The 13,682-nt window shown below is 38.4% G+C and overlaps 1 protein-coding gene across 1 annotated transcript; it reads right to left on the bottom strand.

The window, feature by feature from the left end:
* Window positions 1–1,464: 1,464 nt before the first annotated feature.
* LOC139754187 (uncharacterized) lies at window positions 1,465–13,408 on the bottom strand. The gene is made up of 3 exons (XM_071671398.1): window positions 13,229–13,408; window positions 7,147–7,877; window positions 1,465–1,956 (listed from the first exon to the last, which is right to left on the bottom strand). Exons 2-3 carry the CDS (start codon window positions 7,865–7,867, stop codon window positions 1,928–1,930), a joined length of 750 nt encoding a protein of 249 aa, XP_071527499.1. The 5' UTR covers window positions 7,868–7,877; window positions 13,229–13,408; the 3' UTR covers window positions 1,465–1,927.
* Window positions 13,409–13,682: the final 274 nt, after the last annotated feature.

Below are 13,682 nucleotides of genomic sequence, written 5' to 3' on the forward strand. Positions count from 1 at the left end.
TGTGGAGGCAAGTTTTAGAAAGCAGTGAAAAGTTTTTAAAAAAACATAAATATTAAAAAAAAAAAAAAAAAACATTTTTATAAATAAAAAAAATAAAAAAAAAGAAAAAATATTAAAAAAAAAAAAAAAAAAAAAAAAAATAAAAAATAAAAATTTATAAAATAAAAAAAAAAAAAATAGACGAAAAAAAAAAAACCGAGATGTAAGGCATGTGTACTTGTAGGAAGAGAGGAAAGTGATTGGTTCTCTGTGAATGTAGGTTTGCGGTAGGGGTGTGTGATGTCTCCATGGTTGTTTAAATTGTTTATGGATGGGGTTGTTAGGGAGGTGAATGCAAGAGTTTTGGAAAGAGGGGCAAGTATGAAGTCTGGGAAGCTTGGGAAGTGAGTCAGTTGTTGTTCGCTGATGATACAGCACTAGTGGCTGATTCATGTGAGAAACTGCAGAAGCTGGTGACTGAGTTTGGTAAAGTGTGTGAAAGAAGAAAGTTAAGAGTAAATGTGAATAAGAGCAAGGTTATTAGGTACAGTAGGGTTGAGGGTCAAGTCAATTGGGAGGTAAGTTTGAATGGAGAAAAACTGGAGGAAGTAAAGTGTTTTAGATATCTGGGAGTGGATCTGGCAGCGGATGGAACCTTGGAAGTGGAAGTGGATCATAGGGTGGGGGAGGGGGTGAAAATTCTGGGAGCCTTGAAGAATGTGTGGAAGTCGAGAACATTGTCTCGGAGAGCAAAAATGGGTATGTTTGAAGGAATAGTGGTTCCAACAATGTTGTATGGTTGCGAGGCGTGGGCTATGGATAGAGTTGTGCGCAGGAGGATGGATGTGCTGGAAATGAGATGTTTGAGGACAATGTGTGGTGTGAGGTGGTTTGATCGAGTAAGTAACGTAAGGGTAAGAGAGATGTGTGGAAATAAAAAGAGCGTGGTTGAGAGAGCAGAAGAGGGTGTTTTGTAATGGTTTGGGCACATGGAGAGAATGAGTGACGAAAGACTGACCAAGAGGATATATGTGTCGGAGGTGGAGGGAACGAGGAGAAGTGGGAGACCAAATTGGAGGTGGAAAGATGGAGTGAAAAAGATTTTGTGTGATCGGGGCCTGAACATGCAGGAGGGTGAAAGGAGGGCAAAGAATAGAGTGAATTGGAGCGATGTGGTATACCGGGGTTGACGTGCTGTCAGTGGATTGAATCAAGGCATGTGTATGGGGGTGGGTTGGGCCATTTCTTTCGTCTGTTTCCTTGCGCTACCTCGCAAACGCGGGAGACAGCGACAAAGCAAAAAAAAAAAAAATATATATATATATATATATATATATATATATATATATATATATATATATATATATATATATATATATATTCTTTCTTTCATACTATTCGCCATTTCCTAAAAAAGTAAAATAAATGGTAAAATCAATAATTTCAATTTTTGATGAATACTTGATCATGTACTAACAAGTATCCTTAAAACAGAGACCTTTCATGACCATCAACTCAAAAAGAGTACTGAGTTCTCTTACTGGAACTATTAAAAAACACAAATTCTGTTGATGCAGTCCCCTGATAGAAGCACTAGAATGTGATCCCCTTATGCTAAGAAACAGTAACTTCTTGTGGTTGCTAGGGTCAGACAGAGGCTCTTGGTTCTGTTGTGGTAAAACTCAACCTTTTCACAGAAGGTAGGGTTAAGGCCTGAAAAGTTGAGCCCGATGAAATTTAAATAGAGATTAAGCTTCCTAAATACTGAATGATACTTTTTAGGAGATAACACAAATCCTATATATCCACTTCTATCTAGGAAAAAACACTGATCTTGAACTGATCTCATTTTTTTCTTGTATAACGATCTTCTGTCATGCACTAACCTGATCCTAATCATGATGGCTAACACATAACTGACACTGAGTAGAATCCTGATGGTGGGCCTTTAATCCTGCCTGGACAGACCAAACATTGCTGAAAGGTCAATCATTTAATTTCAGTATACTACTGGGATTTTTTGAAATGATTAAGAATTCATTAAGAAATGAGGTGACTGTGTGGTTGATTGGTAGGTCAGGATATTCAAAGTACGTATGGATCGTGGTGAAGTGCCTGAAGCTTGGCTGAATGCATGTATAGTGCCACTGTACAAAGGCAAATGGGATAAAGATGAATGTTCAAATTACAGAGGAATAAGTTTGCTGAGTGTACCTGGAACATTGTATGGGAGGGTGAAGGTATGTACAGAGCATCAAATTGGGGAGGAACAATGTGGTTTTAAAAGTGGTAGAGGATGTGTTTACTTTGAAAATGTATGTGAGAAATACTTAGAAAAACAGATGAATTTGTATGTGGCATTTATGAATCTGGAGAAGGCAGATGATAGGGTTGATAGAGATGCTTTGTTGAAGGTCTTAATAAATGGTATGGTAGGTAAGCTGCTAGAAACAGAGAAGTTTTTATCAAGGGTGTAAGTTATGTGTATGAGCAGGAGGAGAGGAGAGTGATTGGTTCCCAGTGAAGGTCCAACTGCGGCAAGGGTTCATGATGTCACCATGGTTGTTTAATTTGTTTATGGATGGGGTGGTTGGGGAGGTAAATGCAAGTTTACGAGAGAGGGGAGAGTATGCAGTCTGTTGGGGAAGAGGGGACCTGGTTAATAAGCCAATGGTTGTTCATCAATGATACAGCACTGGTGGCTGATTTAAGTGAGAAACTGCAGAAGTTGGAGGCTGAGTTTGGAAAAGTGTGCAAAAGGAGAAAGGTGAGAGTTAATATGGATATGAGCATGGATACTGCGTTCAGCAGGGCTGAGGGACAAGTTAATTGGGATGTAAGTTTGAATGGAGAAAAACTGGAGGAAGTGAAGCATTTTAGATATCTGGGAATGGACTTGGCAGCAAATGGAAACATGGAAGCTGAAGTAAGTCATATGGTGGGGAGGGATAGAAGGTTCTGGGAGCAATGAAGAATGTGTGGAAAGAGAGAACGCTATCTCGGCGAGCAAAAATAGGTATGTTTGAGGGAATAGTAATTCCAATAATATTACATGGCTGCAAGGCATGGGCTATAGATAGGGTTGTACGGAGGAGGGTGGTCGTGCTGGAAGTGAAATGCTTGAGAACAATACGTGGTGTGAAGTGGTTTGATCGAATAAGTAATGAAAAGGTAAGAGAGATATGTGGTAATAAAAAGTGTGGTTGAAAGAGTAGAAGAGGGTGTGTTGAAATGGTTTGGACATATGGAGAGAATGAATGAGGAAAGGTTGACAAAGCGTATATGTGTCAGAGGTGGAGGGAACATGGAGAAGCAGGAGGCCAATTTGGAGGTGGAAGGATGGAGTGAAAAAGATTTTGAGTGATCAGGGCCTAAACATACTTGAGGGTGAAAGGAAGACAAGGAAAAGAGCGAACTGAAACGATGTGGTATACTGGGGTAGACGTTGTCAATGGACTGAAACAGGGCTTGTGAAACATGAGGGAAGGTCTGTGGGGGTTGGATGGGGATAAGGAGCATTATACCTGACAACTAAAGACTGAGTGTGAGATGTGACCTTTTTTCGTCTATTTCCTGGCAATGCCTCGCTGACACAGGGTTGGCAATCAAGTATAATAAATATCTGAATAATAAAAGAGAGTTAATATCTATCTCTTGTATATCCCAAAAATGATGAAGAGATCCAGAGAGAGAGCTTGTTCTTAAAAGATCCCCATGGTACACTAAAAGCTCAAGGTTATGGACATCTGCTAAAAACTGAGTACTAAAAATCTAAGGTGGGATAAAAAAACACTCCTTTGGTGAAACCAGTGTCAAAATGAATCTGCAAGCAATTATCATTTCCCTTCTTCAGCCTAAAAAATCTTAAAAGGATAAAGCACTTCTTTGGTAACCAGTGTCAAAATGGATATGCTGGCAATTACTATTTCCTTACCTCAGCCTGAAACCATTCGACTTGGCTCCTACCTCAAAACTCCTAATCAGCACGTAAAAGCAAATGAAACATTCTCAAATGACTCAAGACAACCTAGAATAGGGGTAAAATATCTCCCAAATATGACCCAAACAATAAGCTTTTCTATAAAAACGACAATCTTTTACATGAAAAGCTTGGCCCACAAGAGATTACTGTTTGTTCCTGCTTTTGGGGTGGCCCTTGTTCCTTACTGATTTAGGGTGCAGAAGTGGCTGAGGTGTAGGACAGCTACATTTCATTGGCCATATGATTCCAACCTGCATACCATGAATAGGGGGTGGGAGAAATTTTTCATTCTCAGATTGCTCCCAATACTCCTAACACTGTAAAACACTGTCTCTGTGAAAAGAAAAATTCCCTTCCACCAGGATTGAGTTAAGGAAACCTCTTGTTTCCCGAAACACCAGCCTGGGTCAATGTGACAAAAACATAATAGTGGACTTGGAAGTTTCACTGATTAACATCCAACTCTGGAGAGCACAGCCCTACAGTTTGAGTCAGCAACATCACTCTGAGACATTACTGTTCATGTACCAATATCTGTGTATTTTCCCTGGATGTGATCATTACACTTAATGCCTCCAATGCAATGAAAAACAGCCAAAAGACAACACAAAATAAAAGATGAGAAATAACACATAAACACACACATGAACTAGACAGAGAGTGCATCTATCACACAGCGCATTGAATGCATATTGTATACACTAGTTACTCAAAATACATTAGACCATGTATATATGGTCTTTTAAGTATATCAGGTGAACAGAAGTAACTCATTAATATTAAAGAATGCCATACAATCATCCAAGTAAACAAGATTTCGATTACATAATACACCAAACCCTAACTGAATCTGAAAAGGATACTTATGTGTAGTAGGGCGAGAGATGCAAGCAAACACCTGCCCAACTACATGCTATTGCCTCTCAGATGATCTGAAAAATAATGAGGTACGTTGATGATAAGAGTCATGGAATGATGATATTCATCACTAAGTGAAGATCGCAATATATTAGAGGGTGGACCCATGCTGAATCAAGATTGTTGAAGGCTGAACAGTTGGTTAATAAGGGGTAAGAGGCATTTACCTAACCCCAAGTTTAAGAGGTTTCTAACCCCATGATTTCCAAGATATCTTTTAAGCTTTACAGGACAAACCAACCCCACACAGAAAGATACTTAGTAACTGAGATTTAGATGTCTGAGATTGAGGAAAGCAAAGCAAATATGAACTGATGGACAAGTAGGCTAGACACAACAGGGTGGATAAGTTGGTGATAAGAATTCAAGAACAGGAACAACATTTAGCAGAAAGAATAAAGGAAAGCAAGAAACAGATGACAGACTATGTCACTTAATGAGAAATTATGAATGAGGTAAGGAGATAAGAGATGACATGTAAATTGAAATATGTACATCCTTAGAATAAGTAATCCCCAAGAGAAATTACTGTGGGATAGGGGGCAAAGAAAATATATGGATGGAAATATAAGGATGAAAAACTAGAAGTAAAGACAAGAGGTTGAAACTGAGGACCAAAATCCAAGGGTACTTGCAAAGATGAGGGATAAAGATAGAGAAATGGCTGAGGATGAGGAAAAAAATTATTTAGCATGAAATTGGGGAAGAACAGATTGGTTTCAAAAGTGGTAGAGGAAGTGTGGATCAGGTGTTTGCTTTGAAGAAGGTATATGAGAAATACTTAGAAAAACAGATGGATTTGTATGTAGCATTTATGGATCTGGAGAAGGCATATGATAGGGTGGAATGGGATGCTTTGTGGAAGGTTTAGGAGTATATGGTGTAGGAGGTAAGGTATTAGAAGCAGTGAAAAGTTTTTACCAAGGATGTAAGGCATGTGTACTTGTAGGAAGAGAGGAAAGTGACTGGTTCCCAGTGAATGTAGGTTTGCGACAGGGGTACATGATGTCTCCATGGTTGTTTAATTTGTTTATGGATTGGGTGGTTAGAGATGTAAATGCAAGAGTTTTGGAGACAGGGGCAATTATGCAGTCTGTTGTGGATGAGAGGGCTTGGGAAGTGAGTCAGTTGTTATTTGCTGATGATACAGTGCTGGTGACTGATTTGGGTGAGAAACTGCAGAAGTTGGTGACTGAGTTTGATAAAGTGTGTGAAAGAAGAAAGTTGAGAGTAAATGCAAATGAGAGCAGTAGGTTTGAGGGACAAGTTAATTGGGAGGTATGTTTGAATGGAGAAAAACTGGAGGAGGTGAAGTGTTTTAGATATCTGGAAGTGGACTTAACAGCAGAGGGAAACATGGAAGCAGAAGTGAGTCACAGGGTGGAGGAGGGGTGGAAGGTTCTGGGAGCGGTAAAGAATGTGTGGAAGGCGAGAGCGTTATCTCAGAGAGCAAAAGTGGGTATGTTTGAAGGAAATATATTGTAAGGGGTATGTTTGAAGGAAATATAGTTCTAACAATGTTATATAGTTGCAAGGCATGAGCTATAGATAGGGTTGTGCAGAGGAGGGTGGATGTGTCAGAAATGACATGTTTGAGGACAATATGTGGTGTGAGGTGGTTTGATCGAGTAAGTAATGAAAGGGTAGGAGAGATGTGTAGTAATAAAAAAGAGTGTAGTTGAGAGAGCAGAAGAGGGTGTGTTGAAATGGTCTGAACACATGGAGAAAATGAGTGAGGAGAGATTGACAAAGAGGATATATGAGCCAGAGGTGAAAGGAAGAAGGAGAAGCGGGAGACCAAACTGGAGGTGGAAGGATGGAGTGAAAAAGATTTTGAGCGATCGGGGCCTGAACATACAGGAAGGTGAAAGGCATGCATGGAATAGAGTGAACTGGAACGATGTGGTACACTGGGGTCAACGTGCTGTCAATGGATTAAACCAGGGCATGTGAAACATCTGGGGTAAACTATGGAAAGGTCTGTGGGGCCTGGATGTAGAAAGGTAGCTGTGGTTTCGGTGCATTACACATGACAGCTAGGGACACTGTGAATGAATAAATATAAGAATAACATTATTCATCTTATGAAAGAGAGAGATGAATGGAAATCAATAGAGAATAACAGAGATGAAAATTACTGATAAAGGATACATAGGGCAAAAATTCTACTTTTATCATTAAAAACCATAAATGATAAAAAGGACCGAAATAAAATGAACCATCTTGTTAAGTATGAATCTAAAGCAATGCAAGAAATATAATCTTACCAGAAGGATATAAAACTCCTGCTTTATTGAATTCTTCTTGCCTCACCCAAGGTTCTACAACAAGTCTCCGAAGGTAGGCTAGAACCTGGTCTAATCCACCCAAGTTGACATTATTCTGCACAGTCATCTTACGTCTGTCCTCACTTTCAACACCATTGAGGGATATGCTAGTGTTAGGAGTTATGATACCAACTTCTTCAGGTGACAGGGAACTATTCTCGATTATAATCATTGATATACCCAACAATTTTGCAAAAGGGTTATTCTGACAATGTATTCTGCTTTTATTAATGACACCATAAAAACTAAGTATATTCTTGATAAAATCTTCAAAGTGTCTTTTATCTTCTCGGTATTTCTGCACATCTTCAACTGAGTTGAAAATAACATTTACATTAATATCCTTCACATCCACAGATCTCAAAGATGTTATCTGTGAAGTTCTGATCATATATTTTCCTGTTTTTGAAGTTGTATTGCTGTCAGTCATACCAGTACACACACAGTTACAAGCTATAACCTGATAACCCATTTCTGAAAAACTATCAATCACAGGTATAGCACGACAAATAAGACAAACATCACTGGTTAGACTGATCTGAATATAGCCACCAACTGTCCCTTGAATTTCGACTAAGAGTGGAGCTGGTATGAGGCAGTGCTGCAGGTCTCCTGGGCCACGGCTTTCCACGGAAGCCAAAAATACAGCTTCTTCTGCCATACTCGCAGATCTGGAAATGTTTTAAAGTTACGGTCATATGTAACAGCTGCAATTAGTCACAAGCTATCAAAGTTGTTACTCTCTAATGTCTTAAAAAGATAAGTAATTTCTGAGTAAAAAAAAAAAAATTCCTGCACTCTGACAAAAAGTCCTTCAAGGACATGTGCTAATTTGTCCTATTCAAGAATGGAGTTGGATCCTAACACAGGCATCCTAACTACAAAAGTAATGTATACTGTTCTGTATATAACATAAACAACTGATTCATACACTAGCCAATAAGCGCCCATAAAAATAACTTACAAAATCATTATCCCTCACTATGAATTCTCTTAGTTCTTGACCAAAAAGCTAGCTAATGACAGGAATCTACAGGCCTTCCTGCAGGAAAGTATGCAAGCAGTACAGCAAGCTATTGGGAAAGTATTTTCTAACTAGCATATAACAAGATATACAGTCAAAAATTTGCAGAATCAGTGCTAAATTTGCCTTGCCTGCACAGCACTGAATATTAGGAAGATATAAAACTGTCCTGATAATGCCAACTGGTTGGAACAACTCACTAAACAGAATACAAATCTTTTGTTTAAAGGAAGTAAAATTTAGGTTACATTGCTAAGTGGCATCTTGCAAAAGGTACTTCAGTGAAATGGTTCCAACAATTTGCCAATATAATCATAGTAAGACAACAGAGCACAATGTGGATTAGTAAAATTTAAGGTTTTAGACTGCAGAAAAAACACTCAATTCTTTAACTGTACCTTTTACATAAGATATACTTTTCACCAAATATATTCACTTTAAACTGATATTTGCTGAAAACTATCTTGCTAGATCTCCAAATACCAATGTCTCTTGAAGACCTAACAATCTGAATACATTTTCACCAATCATTTTCACATCTCCAAGTGCAATCTACATCTCTGATACCATTCTAAAGGAGCTTATTCCAACATCAGAAACCTGTTCCATGTCTTACAGACCTTGAATATCCAAACTCTGATGTCATCCAGCATAAAATTTGTGTCTCACCAACCAGTACTTTCTAATTCACTTACTGCTCTCATAACATTACAGACTTGCTATATTTTCCAATTATCTAAATTCCAGCCTTAAGCATACAATCTTTTCATCCTAAAACCAAGATCTTCTACTTAGAGGACTTCAAAGTACACTATGGGAGGGTTCTCAACATACAATGGGGTTACATTCCTGGAAAGCTTGTTGCAAGTCAAATCTGTCTTTAAAACCACTGAATCCAGTGTTACAAGGGGGTTTAAGTCTGTGATAAAAAATCTTTCCAATGTAACCCTTGTGGATAGATTACACTGTACATGATACAACTTAAATAATCAGTCTTGTACAGGACATTAAAATCCCTTGGATTCTAACAGAATTCAGCCTCTAACCAATCCTCTGGACCCCACTGGATTAAGTTTGAGACCTAACAGAAATTTCCAGAAAAGTATGTTATATCACATATCTAATCTAGTAAGGTTAGTCACATCAGAGTTTGAGATGTACCAAAACTGTCAATTAGTTTACTATTATGGTCTAGCTTGCTGACATCAGATCACGTGAAAATCTATTGTACATCACCTCAGTGCACTTTTTCTTTATCTGACAAACATATGTTCTCTCTCTCAACACAAACAGTTTACAATAGTATGATGTTGCAATACTATATCTATACTTATACTCCTACAAAGATAATCTGAGAAAAATTTGAAGACAAAATAAGACCTAGTTTTGCCACTTCCCATCAGTCCAATATAATCATCAGCTTAATAACTTAATAACTTAATAACTTAATAACTTGACAAAGTATAAAAAAAAAAAAAAAAAAATAACTTGACTGTCAATATAGTTTCCAGAATAAGAGATTTTTTTTTTTTTTTTTGCTTTGTCGCTGTCTCCTGCGTTTGCGAGGTAGCGCAAGGAAACAGACGAAAGAAATGGCCCAACCCACCCCCATACACATGCCTTGATTCAATCCACTGACAGCACGTCAACCCCGGTATACCACATCGCTCCAATTCACTCTATTCTTTGCCCTCCTTTCACCCTCCTGCATGTTCAGGCCCCGATCACACAAAATCTTTTTCACTCCATCTTTCCACCTCCAATTTGGTCTCCCTCTTCTCCTTACTCCCTCCACCTCTGACACATATATCCTCTTGGTCAATCTTTCCTCACTCATTCTCTCCATGTGACCAAACCATTTCAAAACACCCTCTTCTGCTCTCTCAACCACGCTCTTTTTATTTCCACACATCTCTCTTACCCTTACGTTACTTACTCAATCAAACCACCTCACACCACACATTGTCCTCAAATATCTCATTTCCAGCATATCCATCCTCCTGCGCACAACTCTATCCATAGTCCACGCCTTGCAACCATACAACATTGTTGGAACCACTATTCCTTCAAACATACCCATTTTTGCTTTCCGAGATAATGTTCTTGACTTCCACACATTCTTCAAGGCCTCAGAATTTTCGCCCCCTCCCCCACCCTATGATCCACTTCCGCTTCCATGGTTCCATCCGCTGCCAGATCCACTCCCAGATATCTAAAACACTTCACTTCCTCCAGTTTTTCTCCATTCAAACTCACCTCCCAATTGAATTGACCCTCAACCCTACTGTACCTAATAACCTTGCTCTTATTCACATTTACTCTTAACTTTCTTCTTTCACACACTTTACCAAACTCAGTCACCAGCTTCTGCAGTTTCTCACATGAATCAGCCACCAGCGCTGTATCATCAGCGAACAACAACTGACTCACTTCCCAAGCTCTCTCATCCCCAACAGACTTCATACTTGCCCCTCTTTCCAAAACTCTTGCATTCACCTCCCTAACAACCCCATCTATAAACAAATCAAACAACCATGGAGACATCACACACCCCTGCCGCAAACCTACATTCACTGAGAACCAATCACTTTCCTCTCTTCCTACACGTACACATGCCTTACATCCTCGATAAAAACTTTTCACTGCTTCTAACAACTTGCCTCCCACACCATATATTCTTAATACCTTCCACACAGCATCTCTATCAACTCTATCATATGCCTTCTCCAGATCCATAAATGCTACATACAAATCCATTTGCTTTTCTAAGTATTTCTCACATACATTCTTCAAAGCAAACACCTGATCCACACATCCTCTACCACTTCTGAAACCACACTGCTCTTCCCTAATCTGATGCTCTGTACATGCCTTCACCCTCTCAATCAATACCCTCCCATATAATTTGCCAGGAATACTCAACAAACTTATTCCTCTGTAATTTGAGCACTCACTCTTATCCCCTTTGCCTTTGTACAATGGCACTATGCACGCATTCCGCCAATCCTCAGGCACCTCACCATGAGTCATACATACATTAAATAACCTTACCAACCAGTCAACAATACAGTCACCCCCTTTTTTAATAGATTCCACTGCAATACCATCCAAACCTGCTGCCTTGCCGGCTTTCATCTTCCGCAAAGCTCTTACTACCTCTTCTCTGTTTACCAACTCATTTTCCCTAACCCTCGCACTTTGCACACCACCTCGACCAAAACACCCTATATCTGCCACTCTATCATCAAACACATTCAACAAACCTTCAAAATACTCACTCTATCTCCTTCTCACATCACCACTACTTGTTATCACCTCCCCATTTGCGCCCTTCACTGAAGTTCCCATTTGCTCCCTTGTCTTACGCACTTTATTTACCTCCTTCCAGAACATCTTTTTATTCTCCCTAAAATTTAATGATACTCTCTCACCCCAACTCTCATTTGCCCTTTTTTCCACCTCTTGCACCTTTCTCTTGACCTCCTGTCTCTTTCTTTTATACGTCTCCCACTCAATTTCATTTTTTCCCTGCAAAAATCGTCCAAATGCCTCTCTCTTCTCTTTCACTAATACTCTTACTTCTTCATCCCACCACTCACTACCCTTTCTAATAAGAGATATGTTTACTTAATCTGACAGATCTTTTAGTTACATTCAGTGAAATGACTTTAGTTCAGAATGGCTTGAATCAAACAGTTGCCAGACAACAGATAGCAAACATTTCCAGAGATTCTGAAGGTTTAACAAGCAGTAAATTCAGGAAATGCATGGGGGTTTTATAAAGAGAATACAGTCATACAATTCAAAGCATTCTTACACTAACATAATCATCCATTTTGAAGAATCACAAAAAATTTCATATCTAACTCTTTTCCTCTATCATTCAAAGTATATTCTAGCTAGAAGGTTGTTTAGACAGTAAGGAATACAATACTATATTTTTCAAATATGATTTCATTTGTAACAAAATATACTGTTAATTTACCTATATGTATATCTAAAAAATGAAATAAAAAGATACATCTTTTGGAGCATTTCAATGAAAAAATCTAAAGGAAGAAGTTAATGTCAACAGAATTAAGATATAAATGCAATACTGTAATAAAACAAAACACTATTCAAACAATTAAATTCTTAATCTAAATAAATACACTAACATTGTGCTATACTAATCACTATACAAGCAATGCTTAGTAAATTCACACAGAGCTGTGAGTGATGAGTTAAAAACATTTAGAGGAGGTTTTCAAACACCTATTTTTTTCAAAAGTGTATTGATTACTTAATACACTTCTTAGCCCCATATATTACCTTATATACATAAAGCTTACTACTATTGCCTTATTTAATAATATTCAATAGAATATAATGCTTCTGATCATGCTCCATAACTGACATTCCATATTCAAATCAACACTCACATTGTAGAACAAAATTACTCAATATCCACAGATAATAATGATGCAGAGGTAGACTAAACTTTTACCAAAATAGGTTGGGCTTGGGAGGTTCATGTTCATCGTCTCCTGCGTTATCAAGGTAGCGCCAGTAATGGACGGAGAAAAGACCCCACTCATTCCCATACATTTTCTTACACCACAACTACAACCCCCAACCTACACACCAAGCATCATTAGCCCTGGTTAAGTTTAATGACAGTAAGTCGCACGTTGTATATAACCTATTGCCCTGATTCACTCTATCCTGCGGTATTAATAGACTAAGTTGGGGCACTTGAAAAAGGGGTAACCTAAGAAGAGGTCTGTTGGGCCTGGTTGTGTGAAGTGGGTTTTCAGTTCCGGTACATTTACACGACAGAGAGAAATTGGGTGTGAATGAAAGAAGTCTTTTGATAGTCTGTTCCTAGGGCTACCTTGTTAATGCTGGAAAAACTGTACAAGTGCGAAATAATACATAGAATTTTCCCATCTCAAAGTTAGCGAAACATTAAGTTGAACCAAGTAAATCGTTCTCCCACAACAAATAAACATTACTTACAAATGAATCTGAAGCTGGCTGTTTTGAAAATAAAGCTAGGTCTTCATTAGAGAGATTCTCAGTAACTCAAAATCTTAAAAGTCTACCTTCTTCATGTGCTTTTGTACTTTTGTTATGCTTGGGTATCTTACACAAATAATCATAACAAATCCGGCTTACTCCGTATATTAGAGAAAGAATCCGGATACTTGATTGGCTGTACGTTCTTGAGAGGATACGTCTGAAGTCGCATGGATGGAATGTGTTGCCGACGAACTGTCCCCTTGTATCAGTGAAACAAAACCCCAAAATATGACAAGATTAACCCAGTTATACCAAAATAACAAACTTTGTGCTTATTTGATTAAGTTGCGTCCAGAAGAGCTTGTAAAGCAAAAATGACGTAACGAGAAAAGGTTCGTAGCCAAAGGAAATAAAATATAATTTCTGTGTAACGTTCTCGCCAGATCAGTAG

Source organism: Panulirus ornatus, chromosome 16, assembly GCF_036320965.1.
Source record: "Panulirus ornatus isolate Po-2019 chromosome 16, ASM3632096v1, whole genome shotgun sequence".
NCBI lineage: Eukaryota > Metazoa > Arthropoda > Malacostraca > Decapoda > Palinuridae > Panulirus > Panulirus ornatus.